Genomic DNA, 19,538 nt, shown 5'->3' with positions numbered 1-19,538 from the left:
ACCCTATTCGATATATCCTTTTCCATCAACGCTTTGTTGCAAACCATTGGCCATATGTCAGAAAACATTCTGTAGAAAACTAGTTAGGCTTGGTGCACATATGTGGTGCTTACTCACAAAACTTGACGATTGAACAGCTTTGGAAGTAGTTCATAACCCTGCCACTTGTTCACTTGTTCCCATATACTAATAATGGGCAGGAGCTTAACAAGCAAAAGAAGTTGAATACCCCTAAAAAGTAACTATTTTGCTTTATAATTACCACGTTCATACCATACTGTGTCCTTCCCAGTAGCGTTCAATGTTTGTTTGATATTTTAAATGTTTCGATAAAAAGTTAATCTCAATTATGTTTTAAAGAAATTGTGCAGAATCCCTATGAACCAGCTTTTCTGTGGATATGAGACGTCATAATTTTCTAAAATTGCATAAGGCCCCAGAATTTCTTATTGTGACTTATTAGATGTACTACGTTTTGCCCATCATTCCCTGTGGAGATGTTTTTGTATATGTGTATATGTGTGTGTATATATATATATATATATATATGTGTATGTATATATATATATATCCGTTTGCCATACCTGCCAGATGTGATATGATCTACTGCTTACCGTAAGTTCTATTTTTCCTCAGCTCCACAGCCAAAAAGATGTCATCAAATGCATAGAGAGCAGCCATGCTTTCTGCCAGAATATGAAAGCTGACCGGGATTTAATGCAAGCGCAGGTTGGTGTCGCGATATTTGGTAACCAGTCATAGCTCTTGTTCCATTATTTAAAAACCTGAGGAAACATGCCTTGTCCACTATCTTGCATGTACCGTTTGTTTGCCTTATCTGAGAGATTTACATACTGGAACATTCATGGCTGGAACAGTGTGTAGTGAAATATGACATATCAAGTTTTGAGGTGGGTGGAATGTAGAAGGCTGGCTCAGTTTTTGGTGTACCCCTATGGTGTGACACCCTATACTGAATCCAGGCAACCCTCAGTGATAGTGAATAGGTGTCCAGATAGCAAAAGCTCTCTAGGGGGTAGCTGAGGCAAGCAGCTGAAGCTTATCCAGGAGGAATGTAAAGCACTTGCAATAGCACAGTAGTCAGACAGTAACTCATTCTCCAGAAACACACAAGTGTTGCAAAAATAAAGCACTACTACTAGGCTAGCATTGGTATATCTCCCTTTGGAGGTATCTACACACAATAAATACACAAAATAACCAACAGAAATAGCATCAAATATACAGGGCCCTATGCGAGCATCAAACCATATACTAAAAAGATGAAATATGAAATAGTGAACCCAACCAACGTGAGTGTGGCAGTTAGCTAGGGGCTGGGAGTAGATAGAAACACCAGAGGTAAGTGTCCCCAGCGACCAGGTGCAAGGTAGTTAACCACACAGCCGTCCCATATGCTCACACATGGAGTTTTGGTTGGAGTTCATGGGATTCAGGACCCTTCCCAGTGGACCCAGAGGGAACCTGCAGACAAGAGGAAGGTTGGAGAGGGCCCTGTTCTGCTTTCCCACTAATCTCCTATCGGAGCTTACAGAACGTCTCTGGAATGCACTTCTGAGTTTAAAGAAGACATTTATTGTTATCAATTCCCCACCCACAAGTTCCTGAGAGACGAAATTAGTAGATTGGAAGCACACATTCAAACGTAGTGGAAGCAGTGCAAGCAAAATATATCAAAGTACTTTTCAGTTGCAATGTACACAGCAAAAATATGTGATTATATTATAATATAACTGCACAGCAAAGCATAAAAGTCAAATTCATCACCGTATGGGCAAGGCGGTAGGGCCTAAACTCAGCTTCATCTTTCTGGGGTCTGCAAGTTGATGACTCCGGTCAACTGCGAGAAAGAGATTCTCTACCCAAACGGGAGACTGGCAACTGACGTCTAGCTCCAGCCTGAAGTCAAGCAGATTCAAATCTAACTCACTGTAGCCCAGAGTCATCCTTAAAAGCAAACTCAGTGTGAGAGCCAAATAACCTTCGAGAGGGGCCAGTTCTGAGCAAATTCGCTCTCAGACTGGATTGCGAGGTAAACACAAAATCTACGTGCTCTTGCCAGCTAAGGTCTGGTGTGAAGAAAACAGCTTGGTCCATCTTGTGGAAAAACACAGCTTGGAAAAACACAGACATCTGCGATGTCTCAACTGCAATGTCTAACTCCACGTTAAAGCCAATAGGCAGCTAACCTAAATATCAAATGTAATGTCTAATTTCTGATGGATACAACTACCTGTGGATTCCTCACCTAATGAATACTCCCATGGCGTCAGCATTCGACGGAAATCTTCTTACTAGTCTCTGCACGTCGACGAGGACGTCATTCTAGCCCACGCGACGCCGTCTGACGTCATACAGACAATAAGAGGTCCTCGACGACGTGCGGACGTCAGTTCCCTTTTTTCCGTGCATTCGAAACGGTTATCTTCGAGGGAGCAACTGTTACTTTTGTGGTTACAGTGTATTTTTGCTGCGTAGTCTTTCGCTGTGGTAATAATGTTGCAGAGAAAGTCTGGATTCAAGCCTTGTCGTGAGTGTGGAGGCAAGATGTCGGTGACGGATCCTCATTCCGATTGCCTTTGGTGTTTGAGCTCCGACCACGACGTCTCGACTTGTGATTCATGCCAGCACATGAATCCAAAGGCCCTCAAGGAACGTGAGGCGAAGCTGTTTATGGCAAAATCGAAGGAGAAGCATCACAAGAAGTCTTCTTCTCCAAGACATCGGCGTCATCGAGACTCCCGGCGCCGTAGAGAATCTCGGCGTCATTCGAAGGAGACTCGTTCCAGGTCTTCGGATCGGCGCCGAAGGACATGGGAGATCAGTCCCACGGTTACGCCGCATCCTTCGACGCCGTTGCCCTCTCCGGCGTCTCCAACTTCACCTGGACAGGCGTCGGTGATTGAGGTATTGGAGCCTCAGGTGTTTTCTCCGGCGCAGACGTCGAGGCCGGCGTCGGGGTCGCCTCCGAGACAGGCACCTCAGTATCCGGCTTTTCCCACCCCTGGAGCCGATAGTTCCGCATTCTTGAATGCGATGTATGCCATCTTCCAACAAATGGCTCCAGGGGGTGCTCCGGCTGGGCCTTTGGCCTTTTCTTTGGGTGATCCTGCGCCTCTTCGGCCGGCACCCTTTATGCCCTTTCTCCCTTTTGGGAACGTGGGCTCGGCGCCAGTGTCGGCGCCGGTGGCCGCTCCGGTGGCTTCAGAAGGATTGGCCCCAGGGATTTCCATCCCGTCGACGTCGGGATTTCGGCCTGTGACTCCGGTGGGTCCATCTGCTTCAGCTGATCTTTCGTCGGCGCCGAAGTTACCTGTGGCGCCGGACGTGGCGTCTGTGGCTTCTGAAGATCGGCGCCGATCTTCGACTTCGGCGGAGGCATTGTCGACTCCGCGTATTGAACAACGACTTCATTCGAGGAGACGTGCTCTCCGTGTATTAGAGGAGCAGGAGTACCAACGAGCCCTGGAGGAAGGAGAGCTAGAGGACTCGGGTGATGGGCTGCGTGGTCTGGAGTCGGCCAGTGGGCTGGACACTTCCCCTGAGTGGGATCTTTCGTCCCCGGGAGAATATACTGAGGAGGCTGCTTCCTTTCATGCAGTGGTACGGAAGGCAGCTAGTTTTTTGGACCTGCCTTTGCCGGTGGTGGAGGCTAAACAAAACCTTTTAACAGAGGTGCTACATCCGGCCTCAGCTGCGGCGGAGCCTCTTTTGCCATTTAATGACGCTCTGCTGGATCCGGTGTTAGAGGTATGGAAGAGGCCGGCATCTTCCCCAGCAGTTCACAGAGCCGTGGCCAGGAGGTATTGGGCGGCTCCGACTGACCCTGGTTTTCTATCTAGGCACCCTACGCCGGAGAGCTTGGTGGTGCAGGCCTCCTGTTCATCCAAGTCAGCGCCTGGTTCTTTCCCGACGGTGCCTGGGGACAGAGATTCAAAGAAACTAGAGGCGCAGTCCAAGAAGATTTTTTCGTCCTGCAGTCTGGCATTAAAAGCCACCAATGCAACCTGTATCCTGGGGAGGTATATTCATGCTCTGATGGATGACATTTCCTCATCGTTTACAGAGCTTCCCCAGGGTCTTTTGGATCTTGTTTCAAATGCCCAGGCTGCTGCGACCCAGATTATCCAGACGGGACTGGATACCACCGACTCGGTAGCCAGAGCAATGGGCACAACTGTGGTGGCAAGGAGACAGGCCTGGCTCCGTAATTCGGGCTTTTCTGCGGATGTACAGTCCACATTGTTGGATCTCCCGTTTGATGGGGACAAACTGTTTGGAGCCAAGGCTGATTCGGCCTTGGAACGTTTTAAGGAAAGCAGGGCCACGGCTAAGTCGTTAGGGCTCCAAGCTCCTTCTTCCACGGCCTCTTCCAGATTTTTCAGGAGGTTTCGTGGATTTGGGCGTGGCTCTTCCTCCTCTTCCTTTCGGGGAAGATATCAGCAACCTGCCTCTTCCCATCCCTATAGATCTTTTAGGGGGAGAGGTAGGGTCCGCACCAGAGGAGCCTCTCAGCAGCACTCTGCCTCTTCCTCATCCTCTGGCGGGGTGCAGCAGGGGAAGCAGCCTTAGGCTTCCACCTTTTCCCACTCACTCCTCTCCTGTAGGGGGAAGATTACAGCATTTTCTCACCAAATGGAAGACTGTTACAACGGACACTTGGGTTCTCAGTATTGTGGGAAAAGGCTACACCCTTCCCTTTCGGGAGTTCCCGCCCCTCATCCCGCCCCGCCCTTCTTATTGTTCAGAAGAACACCTCCTGTTGCTAGAACAGGAGGTACAAGTCCTCCTTTCAAAGGGCGCGGTGGAGTTGGTCCCAGAGCAGGAAAGGGGTCGAGGATGTTACTCAAGGTATTTCCTGATTCCCAAGAAGGATGGTCGTTTGAGACCAATTCTGGACCTGAGGATCTTGAATTGGTTCCTCAAGCAGGAAAAGTTCAAGATGCTGACCCTAGCACAGGTGCTTTTGGCGTTGAACAAGGAAGACTGGATGGTGTCTGTCGACTTGCAGGATGCTTACTTTCATATCCCGATACTCAAGTCACACAGGAAGTATCTCCGGTTTGTGGTGGGATCGCAGCACTATCAGTTTGCGGTCCTTCCGTTTGGTCTTACTTCAGCACCTCGAGTCTTCACGAAGGTGATGTCGGTGGTTGCGGCAGAACTCAGAAGGAAGGGGATAGCAGTATTCCCTTACTTGGACGACTGGTTGATCAAAGCCAAGTCCCCGGGGCTTGTGTCGCATCATCTGCAGTCAACAACCCAGTTGTTGTTCGACCTGGGTTTTTCGGTGAACGAGCCCAAATCTCACCTAGAGCCCTCTCAGCGCCTCCTGTTCATAGGGGCAGTACTGGATACAACATTGGGTCGGGCCTTTCCTCCGCCTCAGCGGATTCAAGATATTCAGGATTTGGTTCCAATGTTTCGAAATGGAGCGGTAGTTCCAGTCCTCAAGGTCCTTCGTCTGCTCGGTCTGTTTGCCTCCTGCATTCTGTTGGTCACGCATGCTCGCTGGCACATGAGGGCTCTTCAGTGGTGCCTCCGAAGGCAGTGGTCTCAGCACAAAGGGGATCTAGAGGGTACTGTCAAGATCTCCAGAGATGCTGCTGTGGATTTGAAGTGGTGGATTGCAAGCAACAATCTTTCACAAGGAAAGCCGTTCCAGCAGTCGCCACCAGTGGCCACAGTCATAACGGATGCTTCCACTCTAGGGTGGGGAGCTCATCTGGGGGATCTGGAGATCAAAGGTCTTTGGTCTCCAGAGGAACAGATGTTTCACATCAATCTGTTAGAGTTACGAGCTGTACGTCTGGCTCTCAAGGCCTTCCTCCCTTCCCTTCGTGGTCAGTCGGTACAGGTCCTAACGGACAATACTACCACGATGTGGTACATAAACAAGCAGGGAGGAGTGGGGTCGTACCTTCTCTGCAGAGAAGCTCTTCGACTATGGTCCTGGGCAAAGGACCATCAGATTTGCTTGATAGCAAACCATCTGGCCGGAGTCTTGAACGTGCGTGCGGACAGTCTCAGTCGCCATTTCTCGGCAGACCACGAGTGGCGTCTCCATCCAGATCAAGTCCGTTTAATCTTCCAGAGGTGGGGGTTTCCTCGGGTAGATCTGTTTGCCACTCGAGAGAACGCGCATTGTCCGTTATTCTGCAGCCTCCAGTATCCGATGCAGGGAGCGTTGGGGGACGCGTTTCAAATAACCTGGTGCGGCCAGTTGCTTTACGCGTTTCCTCCCATACCCTTGATTCCTCGAGTATTGAGGAAGATTCGCCAGGACCGGGCTCTAGTCATCCTAATAGCTCCGGATTGGCCAAGGAGGGTATGGTACTCCGACCTTCTCCAACTCTCAATGTGCCCTCCGCTCCATCTCCCTTTCAGGGCAGACCTCCTCTCGCAGTCGCAGGGGCAGGTTCTACACCTCAACCTCCAGAGTCTGCACCTACATGCCTGGAGATTGAACGGGGCAACCTGAGTTCCTTCTCTCTCCCACCTGAGGTAGTGGATGTTATATTAGCGGCCAGGCGACACTCCACTAAATCTATCTACGCTAATAGATGGTCTAAATTTGTTGCGTGGTGTGGAGAGAGGCAGATTGATCCTTTGCATGCTCATCTATCGGACGTTTTGTCTTTTGCTCTGTCTCTAGCGCAGAAAGGTTGTGCAGTGGCTACCATTAAGGGTTATTTATCGGCCTTGTCAGCCTTCATATGTCTTCCAGACCAACCATCTTTATTTAAATCCCCTATTGTTATCAGATTCTTGAAAGGTCTTCTAAATAAATATCCTCCAAAGCCATTCGTTATGCCGCAATGGGATTTGTCCTTGGTCCTGACTTTCCTTATGGGGTCCCCTTTTGAACCTATGCATTCTTGCCCCTTAAGGTATTTGGTTTTAAAAACAGTCTTCCTGATAGCTATAACATCAGCAAGGAGAGTGAGTGAGTTGCAGGCCTTATCAGTAAAGCCCCCTTATACAACTTTTTATGGGGATAAGGTGGTGTTGAGGACCAAGGCTGCTTTCCTCCCGAAGGTTGTTTCACCCTTCCATTTGGCTCAGGCAATTACTTTGTCCAAGTTCTATCCTCCGCCTCATCCTTCCAAAGAGGAAGAAAGACTGCACCGTCTGGACCCAAAGAGAGCATTGAGCTTCTTTATTGATAGAACAAAGGATTTCAGGCTGGAGGATCAGCTGTTTATTGGATACGTGGGCAAGAGGAGAGGAAAGGCAGTCCACAAGAGAACACTATCCAGGTGGGTTGTTCTTTGCATTAAAATCTGTTACTCTTTGGCAAAGAAGGATCCTCCTGAGGGCATTAGAGCTCATTCCACCAGAGCTAAGTCGGCCACTTCGGCCTTGGCCAGAGGTGTTCCTGTGGTCGACATCTGCAAGGCCGCATCTTGGTCGTCCCTTCACACTTTTGCAAAACATTACTGTTTGGATTCTGAGGTTAGAAGGGACGGCCATTTTGCACGGTCAGTGCTGCAGGATTTCTTGGTTTGACCATTTAGGCACCCACCGCCGGGCGTGGTACTGCTTTGGGACTCTATTCATCAGGTGAGGAATCCACAGGTAGTTGTATCCATCAGAAGAACGAGTTACTTACCTTCGGTAACGACTTTTCTGGTGGATACATTAGCTACCTGTGGATTCCTCACGGTCCCACCCGCCTCCCCGTTGCCTTTCTGGTCTTGCCAAGTAATCCTTGAGTACGCTCCTCTTGGTCTTTGAGGATGCAATGGACGTTGTATATATTATATGTATATATGTATATATCTTTGTGTATATACTTGATGTGTAGATATATATTTTAAAAAGAGAGAGTTATATATATATATATATAAAAAAGATTTACATTTATTCATGCAATGTTGTGTATTTTTACAATGTAATGGGATGTTGCCTTGCTCTTTCATTGCATTGCCTGGTTGTTCTCATGCACGTAAAAAATGATTGGTACCGACGTCCGCACGTCGTCGAGGACCTCTTATTGCCTGTATGACATCAGACGGCGTCGCGTGGGCTAGAGTGACGTCCTCGTCGACGTGCAGAGACTAGTAAGAAGATTTCCGTCGAATGCTGGCGCCATGGGAGTATTCATTAGGTGAGGAATCCACAGGTAGCTAATGTATCCACCAGAAAAGTCGTTACCGAAGGTAAGTAACTCGTTCGTCATGTCAAAGCCAATAGGCAGCTAAACTTAATACAGAATGTAATGTCTAATACCATGTCAAAGCCAATAGGCAGCTGAGCTGAATACAAAATGTAAGGGCTAATGCCATGTCAAAGCCAATAGGCAGTTAACTGAACATCCAATGTAATGTCTAATATCATGTCAAAGCCAGTAGGCAGCTGAACTGAATACAAAATGTAATGGCTAATGCCATGTCAAACCCAATAGGCGGCTAAACTGAAAAAAACATATAATGTGCTACTAGTGAACATTGAGCAACTAATATGCGCAGTGGTGAAACACAAAGTCATTGGTCAAACACAATTAATAGCATCACAGGCCCCCGCCCCAGGATACCAGAAGACGGAGTACCTACACCAGAGGACCCAGCGGGAGAAAGGACCCTCTCTGAAGTCAGTGGATGCCTCGGGTTGCCCAGCTGCTGTCAAGACCCGTGGACCAGGCCAGTGGAACCCTGTGATGGATTCTGAACATGGAGGAACTGAAAAGAAAGTGGACAGAGTCCAGCACCCTTGGAGGTGCTCAGGTGGTGCGGGTCGCAATGCCCACCCTCCTAGAGGTGAGGTTCCTGCGAGTTGGTGGAAGAAGTCCAGTTGCAGTGTATAGGAGATCCCAGAAGTTGCCTACAACTTATCCGTCGACGGTCTCCAGATAGCAGGAGGGTCAGTGACCAGCCAGGTCACCAACAAGCACTGGCAAATGCAAGCAGGAGCTGAAGTTGTGTTTGCAAAGGTTTGGGGATCAGCAAGGTCCAGGAGACTCTACCCTTGAGGTGGAATCAGGGCTGGCTTTCAGCAGGCAGGAAAGCCAGCAGAAGTTGATGGAGCTCCAAAGAGTGACTCACAGGCGAGGGACACGGGGAGTCACAAGGAGGACTCACCAGCACAACAAAACAGAAGTCCCACGTCACAGGACAGGGGCTGATCTTAGAGTTGCAGAGTGCTGGAGACCGGGGCTTTTTGGGGCCTGAAGATCTCCTGGAGGAAGTCAACAAGCCTTGCCCAGTGCAACGGTCATGGTGCACAGGGGTTCCAGTCGCAGGAGCAGGGTGCCACAGTCTCCCAAGTTGGTCAGAAGACAAGCAGGACCCAGAGGAAGCCACAGACTCACCACCTGTGAAGTAGAGTCTTTAGATGTCCGTGGGACAGCAGACCTAACCAGCCTGTCGATGTTTTCTTGAGGTGCCTGCGGTTGCAGGGGAGTGACTCCTTCAATCCAAGGGAGATTTTTTTCGTGCTTCCAGGTGCAAACAAGATGGTAGAATAAAGTGGCCACTTGGCAGAGCTCTGTGCACCTCCCTAGGGTGGTCACTCCCCTGTCCTTTATGTAGTTTTGTGTCGGAGCGGGAACCAGGGGTCCCTGACCTGGTGCAAACCGGATTATGCAAGGAGGGCACCAAATGTGCCCTTCAAAGCAGTCTGGTGGCACTCAGAGGCCATCCACCCCAGCCCTTAGACACCTAATACACAGGGGGAGGTGGTCACACCTCTCCCTTGCAGCAAATTCTTTGTTTTGCCTCTCAGGCCTCAGCCAGGTTCACCAGCAGGAAGCCCAAACAGTGTCTGGGGGTCAGCAGCAACGTGTGCTGGCAGCTAGACCCCATAAGGCTGCACAGGCAGAACTTGTGATCTTCTAAGGAACCCCCAGAGTACATGGTATCATGCAACTAACACTGGAATTGGTGTAGTTGTATGATTTCAACATGTTTGATACCAAACATGCCTAGGTTCGGAGAAGCCATTATGTAGTTGGACCACTTGTGTTGACCAGTGTCCATAACATACATTAAAATGACTTCCCTGCACTTACAGAGTCCAAGAATTGGCCTCGGTTCTGTAGGGGCACCCTGCTCATGCAGAGGTACCCTCACACTTATGCCCATGGGCTGAAGGGCCTGCCAAAGGGGCCACAGGGAGTCACAAGGAGGCCTCACCAGCACAACAAAACAGAAGTCCCACGTCACTTATAGTGTTTAAGTGCAGTGACCAGGTTTGGTGGTGAAAGGGTGCATGCACCCTTTTACACAGGCTGCAATGGCAGGCCTGCAGACACAGTTTGCATGGGCTCCCATGGGTGGCACAATATATGCTGCAGCCCATGGGATACCCCTGGTGTACCAGTGCCCAGAGTACCTAAGTACCATATACTGAGGACTTACGTGGGTGCATCAGTATGACGATTGTGGGTGTAAAAAGTTTACCAGCAAGCAAATTTCGAGGAGAGAGCACTGTCACTGGGGTCCTGATTAGCAGGATCCCTGTGAACTACAGTCTAAACACAGACATCAGGCAAACGTGGGGGTAACTATGCTATAAAGATGGCACTTTCCTACATGCAATTACTTGCGGGTCTCAAACTTGGAGATTGCACAGGTCTTTGACATGGAGTTCTCTAAGGTGTAATGGTACAGGTTTGAACTTTATAATTATTTACCATGCATGTTAGTTAGGAGTTAGCTGGAGATTTGTTAGATTCGTTTTCTAGAGGGACAAGTTGAGGTGCCATAAGCTCCAGATTATAAACCTATGTGGAAGCATTGCCTTGTGTGGTTGTACAAAACAAGTCCTTTTGAGGCAGTGTAGAAAGAGCAGCAGAGTGATAGTGAAGAACCCCTACTGTATCAGGAGTGCCCAGAAATAATTGAGGCAGTGCTAAGTGTGGTTTTACACCAAGGCTGCTGTTACAACATGACTTTATCTGATAATGTTCATGAGTTACTGAGTAGATATAGCTTACTTAAGATACAGACAGATTATTACAATCACTTTATATGGACTTCTTACTTTTAGCAGAACATCATACCATTGAAAATCTTGCTTTTCTCCTTTCTTTTCTGGTATTGTTCATTGAAATGGAACCTCTGTAAAGGTCTTGGTCACCTTGGAGGTATGCTATGTGCTACATAATCATGCTAATAATAGCAGACTTCAAGGTAATACCCATTTGTTTGACATAACAGGATAATTTGTATGTGGTGCTGGGCAATTTGTAAGAATTGTAGACGAAAGTAAGCCGAGACTGAACAAAACTCTGCTTGATGCACAGCTTACATACTGTGCAAGGTTTTGTAGGTTGGAATGGCAAGCTCTTGAAATGTTTGTAGCAGATGAATCGAGACCAGTAAAGAATTGAATTGTTTAGTTGTCTTTACTCTGTGTCATTTTGTGATAATTTTGGAGACCTGTGATGTAAAGAATGAGAAAGAAAATCAAACAGGAAACTGAATTATTTGCGTACATGAAGATTACAGCAAGATGAAGTGTTGATGTGTAAAATAAATGATAGAATGTTATCCATCAAATGTCAGCAGATTAGGAGACCAGCCATTTATTATTTTCATGTGCATCTGGCCAGTTTTTGAGAGAAAACTCCATATCTGTGATTTGGTGCTCTTAGACCTCGATTTCCCAACAGATCTTGAAGTAACTGACTTTGTGTAATTGTTTGACAGTAACCTGTTTTACATCCACAGTGTAAGGAATCTCAGGAGCTATTGAATCGCCATCTGAACATTATGAATCGGATGACAGAGCGCATACAAACAGTGCTTGAGGAACAGACTGCCTTGAGATGCGATATGGATCAGGCCATCCTGGAGAAGCAGAAGGCATGTGGGACCCTTATCCTGTATACTTCCTAAAATGCAATAAGTTTAAGTAGAGCTCCAGTTTGAGTTGGGTTTTGAATCTATCCATGGTGTTTGTTCACATGTCAGTTTCCCCCACATCCTCCTGCCATTCCTTTTCATGTCTGGCCTTTTTTTGCTTAAAATGTTTTCTCCCATGGTGGTGGTTATTTACAATGTTTCTTATGGTCTCCGGGGCACCCATACTCGACTTGAATAGTCACTGCTCAGAATGTCAGGCTTTTTGCCAGCTTCCTATGTTTTGAAATAGGATTTTATTGATTTTATATACTCAAATGTAGAAGCTTCACATTTTCCTCCCACTTGTCCCTCCACTCTCTCCCACAGGTTGCTATGCTCATTTGTCCAGTATACTGTTCCACCATGTCCATACTTTGTCGAACTTCGTAGGCCATCCTCTGCTGGTATAGATTGCTTTCTCTTGTGTGCATCATGTCCATCTCCTCTTCCTAATCTACCATCTTGGGGGTTCCAGTTGCTCCTCATTTTCGTTCCTTCTCTTGTTTTCGCTGATAGAAATCCTAAGTTTCTCAGTATACGCTGATACGAGGTGGCATCTGTGCTTGGCCAAATTCCTAGCAGTGTTCTTTTCGCTATCATGTCTAGTGTAATGCCCGTGGCCCCTTCCAGTCAGTGGTGGATTTTAACCCAGAATCTCATCACTTTTGGGGTAGTCCCACAGTGTATGGTATAGTGTTCCGTCCTGACAGCACTGTCGCAGACATAGCACATTAGGGAGTATCCCCATGACCTTTAATTGTGTTCTGGTGTAGTAGACTACCCTATAGTATTTTGAGCTGTACAAATCTATTCCTAGTTTTAATTGTGGCCTGTTTGGGGAATTGTAGAGCCTCTGCCCATTCATCATCTTCTACGTCACCCAGGTCTTTCTGCCATCCATGCCTCAATGCATCCAGGTCTTTCTGTGTGTTTCTCATGAGTATTAGATATGTTTGTGAGACCAGTTTCTCATGGAGGGAGACCTTCAACAACATATTCTAAGGGGGTAGACGCCATGGTTTCTTCCTCTGCTGTTATCTGAGCTTTTAACGCATGTCTTAGTTGGAGGTATCTGTAGTATTGTAGGGGTGTATAGCGTTTCCATTTGGAGGTGTGTGAATGGAGGCCATTCCCTTTGCATCCCAGACATCTGCTAGTGTGCTGCATCCTATGAGGTCCCATTGTCTGAAGCCCTCCATTGCTATCACCCCTGATAATCCATTTACCATCCATAGAGGGGTGCATGGCGTCAGGTGACCTTTCCATTCCATTTCCCTTTATAACTCGTGCCACAGCTCTATTATCAACCTTGTGGCTGGAGGGGCATCTGTCCTTAATTTTCCCCACATAGAACATGTAGATAGCCTTAAGGCTCCATCATCTCCCTATCCATTTGGAGCACAGGGTGTGTCTGTGAGGCAAAGGCCCATTCATTAATTATGTATTAGTGTGCAGTCTCATGATATCTACATATATTAGGCAGTGCAATATCTCCCTCATATACTGAATGTTGGAGGTGGGGGAATGCTATTCCTGCCGCCCCACTCTGCCATATTAGTGTTCGTATCAGCATGTCTATTTCTTTAAAAAGCTGTTAGGGAGCTGATATGGTGTGTTCTGCAATATATAAAGGAACTTGTGGAGTGTTATAATTTTAAATGATGCTGCTTTCCCCAATAATGATGGTGGTAGGCTCCTCCAAATTCTGACGTCCTCTCTCAAGCCCCTAACTAGTGGTGTAATGTCCTCCAAGTGCAAGACCACGTGTTGGACACCCACAATCACAGGCATTTAAAATGTGTTCTTTCCACTCTAAGCAGCATGTGACTATGATTCCGCCTTCCAATTACCCACTGGGAATATCAGGGATTTGTCCCAGTTTAATTGTAGTTCGGAATATTCGCTATATATCACAAATATCTCCTTAATGCGATTCAGATATTTATCCGGTTCTGCCAAATATAAGAGTATGTCATCAGCATGTGTCGTAGTTAGGACTCTTTCTCTGGGCAAGACTGCTGGTTTAAAGATGACAGTACTTTTGTTTGTAGGCGACTATGCCTATCCTACAACAAGTAGCAGCTGTCGCCCCAACCCTTCCGGCTCACTAGCAGAACCTCACCAAAAACCCATTAGTAAAAGGTGATTTGTGGCAGCCTTTACACATGGACTCGAGAGTATGACATCTCAGGGAGTGTTGTGGTTAAACTGAGATTACCCCTTTCTCACAGATATATCATGTCTTAACCAAACACGGGCAATAAAGAAGATGCAGTAAAGTTTCAATAGTTTTTATTTAACACACCTGCAATCTGCGATATGTTGCATGGGCTGCAATGATTAGGATAATGAACAGTGCAAGGAACAGACTTGTAAAGACAAGAGTCATTGTTACAAAGACCCCTACCATCTTGCAGTAACATGAAAAGACATAAAGTGTGTAATATGTCCTAATACCCTGTCATGATAGGCCTAACCTCCTACCTAAAGGACAGCTGGGGATGTTAAACCTAATCCGCCAATGCCATGTCCATGAGAGGAGCCCCCAACCCTTGTTATTTTGGAATGAGGCCTATATCTCAGACTCCGCAGAAACACGAAGACTGAGTCAGCATCAAAACGACGTGCAGCATCGATATCAGCGATGGTGGTGATGCCCTCTGGTCGGAATCCCTCGGATTATTTGTCTAAAGTGTGGTGTATTTATATATATCTACTTGGATCCCTGACGTAGGTGTGTTCCCAAACAATAGATAATAGGCATGCCTGGGGCGGCAATTAATATAAAAAATTCCCTCGAAAGCATGAAGAGGGAAAGTCCCTAAATGTGAACACCTACAGTTTGTTTGTCTTTGTCACTTGATTTTGACGCCTTAATGCGGTGGCACTGATAATGCAAATCATAACAAGTGGCCTAACTATAAACAAGGCAGCCATCTTAGAAGAATTAAATAATTAAATGGGCTAAGACAGAGCAAGCTAAGTAGGTTAAAAGTCACTAGGTGACGGGGCACGAGTCCGCAAGCCAATGCCTAAGCTAACTCCTGTTACCCATTAAAACAAACTAGGATTCACTACACATTAAATAATATTAGTTCCTCCCATGTCGTACCCCATCTCCAACCTTCCATCAGTGCATATCTACGTACCCATTCAGCTAGCGGTTAAGTGACTAAAGAAAAGAACAGTGGAGAAAGGGGGCATCCCTGTCGCGTTCCCTGCTCATTATGGAAGGCTTGAGACAGCACTCCGTTCACTCTTAACCTCATCCATGGTTTTGTATATAGTAGCCGAATCCATCTCAGGAATTTAGGACCAAATCCCATCTTTGCCAATATTTCAAACATATATTGCCACTCCACCGAGACAAAGGCCTTGTGGGCAATGTAGGAGGGCAACCTGGTGAAGCGAGGTGGCATGAAGCCATTTTGATCTGGATTTATTAGTTCGATAATCACTCCCCGTAGTTGATTTGTAAGATCAAATCTGTTTATTGTTTTATAAAAATATAAACATACAAAACACCGCTCATCGCAGGGCAGAAATGAAATATATCAGAGCAATAGCGTATCTTCATACAAAGGTCTCTCTCATGAGTCCCAAAACCATGCTTATAGGGACCCCTCAAAGAATCTTCTCCTTGCTGAGCCATGTGCCCACTGGCGATGTTCAATAGTCATCCAGAATGTCAGCCCCGCAGATGAGAACCACATAAACACATAAAATAAAAAAGATTTCAACAATGCTTCCCTCTGAGAGACCGTGTCATCCATCTACCTTTCCCCTCCTTAACCCCTACATCATCCAGTCGCACTTCCCCTCTAGCAACCCCCGCCCCCCCCGCAGCACTCCAACCAATGATTCAAATCAGCCTCAAGACTCTCGGGTAGGTCGGGCATGTCAGCTCAGTGAATTCTGCGGAAAGAAGCCGAATAAAGGGCTTCCACAATGCGCTCAGATCTTCTACCCACTACTGGAAGGCTAACGTAAGTTTCTCCATTGCAAGAATAAACCAGAGCTTCTGGAGCCATGAGACGCGAGTCGGGACCCTCTCTGTACCCCATATAGCTAGAATCAGTTGCAATGCTACATTGAGTGCTAGGGCTATCTGCCTCCCTTTTAGAGATCTTAAAGGAAAAGTAAGGGGATTGGGCAGCCCCAGTAGGACGTACGATGGGAACCTCGGGATCGTGACCTGGAACGCTACATCTATATCATCTATAATGTTTTCCCAGTAACGATGTAACTTGGGGCAGTGCCAGAGCAAATGTACCAGTGTGCCTGTAGCTCCACACCCTCTCCAGCAAAGGTCTGTCTTATCATGATCCCATGCATGCAACCGTGCCGGAGTGTAGTACCAGTAAGAGGCGACTTTTTATGATGTCTCTGTCCCTGCAGCACTATATGCTGTATAATGTATTCTATAGACTATGCTGTCCCATTCCTCATCCGGGAGTTCTCTCTCCAGCTCCCTCTCCCACCTCAGCTGACCCTTTGACTTAGGCGGGCGGCTTACTCCTTGCAGAAGGCGATAGAGCTTCGAGATAATTCTCCTATCATCCTTCTTTAGGAACAGCCATTTCTCAAATGGCGTGAGAGGCCTATCCATCAAAGCTCTGTTCGCCGGTAAGAGAGCCCAAAGCCAAACCGGATAATACATCAGCCTATCCGCCTCCACTAGGCCATAGGCCTCTCTCATCTGGTCGAAGGACAAAACCCCATGTTCGTCAAAGAGGCTTCCCACCCTACCACAACCCCCCTCATACCAACGTCTAAGGCCTTCCAGACGGAGTCCAGGCTCAAAATCAGGGTTCGCACCTATGGGGGTCATCGGGGAGGGGAAAGAAGTCAGCCCCAAATGGCAAGCCACCGTATCCCATACCCGCAGCGCTGTCCCAGTGATCGGGGATGCATAAAGACCTCCAGCCCTATGCCTACGCCGGAGCCAGTGCTCCTTCCAAATATGAGAGCCCGCCACTACCTGGTCCATAAAACACCAGTGTTTCTCCGTGAGCGGACGACTCCACTCTACAAGAAAGCGCAGCTGTGCTGCCTAAAAATATCTTGGAAGACAGGGGATCGCCAATCCCCCACTGCTTTTGGGGCGGTATAAAACCTGTTGCGATAGACGCGCCTGTCTACCCTCCCATATAAATCTCAAGACCGCAGATTGCAGGGTGGCAATAGTCAGGGGTGGGGTCAATGAAAGCACCTGAAATATATATAATATTCGCGGCACAACCGTCATCTTGACCGCAACCATCCTACCCAGCCAAGACAACTTATGTTTCCCCCATAACTCCAGATCCCACTGTATATCGCGTACCAGCTTCTTGTAATTCAGGCTCACCGTTTTTGCGGCAGACGTCGCTAACTCAACCTCCAGATAAGAAAGGCGCGAAGACGACCAAATAAAGGAATATCGAGCTCTCAAATCTTCCTCGTGGTCTGTGCTCAAAAACACACTAAGGACCTGAGACTTGTGCATATTCACTTTAAATCCCGAAACCTGGCTAAACTCAACTAATAACTCCATAAACGCAGGCAAAGAGGTAGCAGGCTCCGCAAGTGTAAGAATCACATCGTCTGCGTATAGGGTAATAAGGTGGTGGACTCCGCCAAATTTCACACCAGAAACCAAGGGGCTGTCTCGCAAGCGCTGTGCAAAGAGTTCCATTTAAAACGCAAACAAGAGGGGAGAAAGTGGGCATCCCTGTCTAGTCCCAGGCCCAACCGGAAACGACACAGAATGCACACCATTGACTCAAGCCGCCGCTCTAGGGGAGCGATAAGCACATTGGATCCAAGATCTAAAGCCCGGGCCCAGGCCGAAGCGCTTCAAGACCCGCAAGAGGTATGGCCAATGAACCCTATCAAATGCCTTTTCAGTGCGATAGAGAGGAAGAGCGCCTCTCTACGAGATCTATCAATTTTATCTATCAGATGCAAAAGCTGCTTCGTATTATCGCCGCATTGTCGATTTGGAATGAAACCTGACTGATCGGGATCAATAAGACCCGGCATATAAGGATTAAGGCGGAAGGCAAGTATCCCGTGAATAATTTAGCATCTATGTTCAGAAGCGAGATCGGCCTATACGAAGCACAGTCCTCCAGATTCTTACCCGATTTATGTATAACAGCTATAGTAGCGTCCAGCATGCTCGGCGCCAGGGTCCCGGTCGTCCGAAAGGAATTAAAAAGCTGAGTGAGTAGAGGGGCGAGTTCCACACAGAAGGTCTTATAAAACAACGCCGTGAACCCATCTGGGCCGGGAGACTTCCCATTCTTCAGGCGGGAAATCGCCGATATAACTTCTTCTGGCCTTATCGCCTGGTCTAATAACATCGCCTCCCTCTCCCCAAGAGGAGTGATTGCTATACCCTCTAAGTAAGAGTCCAGGGCCGCATCGTCCCGTTCATCCGCCACATATAAATCCCGGTAAAACCCCGTAAAAGCCTCAGCAATCTGATCACTTGCGCAGGCCACTTCACCGGAAGGGGAACAAATCAATTTAACTGTTGACGCTGCATGCTGCGCTCGCAACCAATGCGCTAATAGCTTTCCACATCTATTGCTCCCAATATAATATTTGTGCTTAAGACGTGCTACTGCGTACTCCGCCCTATCCCAGTCTAATCGCTTCAGCTGCTGCCTTGCCTTCTCTAACTCTCGCCAGATTCTGGGCGCACCAGTCGATTTATGGGAACGCTCCAGGACAGCCACTCTCTGTTCTAAACTTCTCTCTCCTCTCTCACCTCGCTCTATTATCCCTCGCTGACAATGCCATAACCTCACCCCGCACTACTGCCTTTAACGCCTCCCAGACAATCTCCATGGAGGTGCTGCTGTCATCATTAAAAACGATATAGTCCGCAATCGCACGTCGAAGCGACTCCACCGCTGACTCACTCTGAAGCAAGGAGTCCTTAAAGCGCCAGCTCGGGGTACCGACGCGACCTACCTCCATTGCCAGTTCAACAGTAATAGGGGCATGATCAGTCAAGGCCCTGGGCTCAATCGTAGCCTCTCTAACCCGGGACATAAACTCTTGCGAGGCCAAGAAAAGATCAAGCCGTGCGTAAGTCTTGGTCGCCGCAGAGTAGAAGGAATAATCTCGGAGTGTAGGATGGGACTTCCTCCACACATCCTCCAGCCCACACTCAACTAACCATTGACGCCCCATCTCCGACACTGCCCCAGTCTGCCCAAAGCGTTGGCCCGAGCGGTCAAGCTCGTTGTCCATCACTAGATTAAAATCACCCCCTATTAAAATAGCGCTGCCTGGCGAACTAAGAATAGGGGAGATTTACTGTCTCAGGAAAACCTCCTGCTGGGAGTTCGAGGCATAAAGGGAAGCAACGGTAAAAGAAAACGCCCCAAGCCGCATTCTAATAGCCAGGAACCTACCTGGAACTTCATGTATCTTCCCAACTATCTCCCCAGCAAACGTCCTCGAGAGCAGTATTGCCACCCCCGCATGTTTTGTAGTCGTTGAGGACCAAAGCTGCCTAGGGAACCATTGTGAGCGCATGCGAAACGTATCTTTGTGTAACAAGTGGGTCTCTTGTAATAGGCAAATGTGACTCCCAGATTTCTCTAGACACGACAGAAGCGCTAGCCGCTTGGTTGGGTTGTTAAGCCCCCGAACATTCAAACTTATACACTGAAC

General features: G+C 47.7%; 1 protein-coding gene across 1 annotated transcript in view; it reads left to right on the top strand.

The window, feature by feature from the left end:
• SPAG5 (sperm associated antigen 5) overlaps positions 1 to 19,538 on the top strand; it is a 415,500-nt gene that overhangs the window by 76,031 nt on the left and 319,931 nt on the right. The window contains exons 10-11 of the mRNA XM_069226180.1: positions 637 to 729; positions 11,694 to 11,828. Of these exons, the coding sequence (XP_069082281.1) occupies positions 637 to 729; positions 11,694 to 11,828 (228 nt within the window). The remainder of the gene's footprint in view (positions 1 to 636; positions 730 to 11,693; positions 11,829 to 19,538) is intronic.

Source organism: Pleurodeles waltl, chromosome 3_1, assembly GCF_031143425.1.
Source record: "Pleurodeles waltl isolate 20211129_DDA chromosome 3_1, aPleWal1.hap1.20221129, whole genome shotgun sequence".
NCBI classification, from domain to species: domain Eukaryota; kingdom Metazoa; phylum Chordata; class Amphibia; order Caudata; family Salamandridae; genus Pleurodeles; species Pleurodeles waltl.
This window is presented reverse-complemented; position numbering and strand designations above follow the sequence as displayed.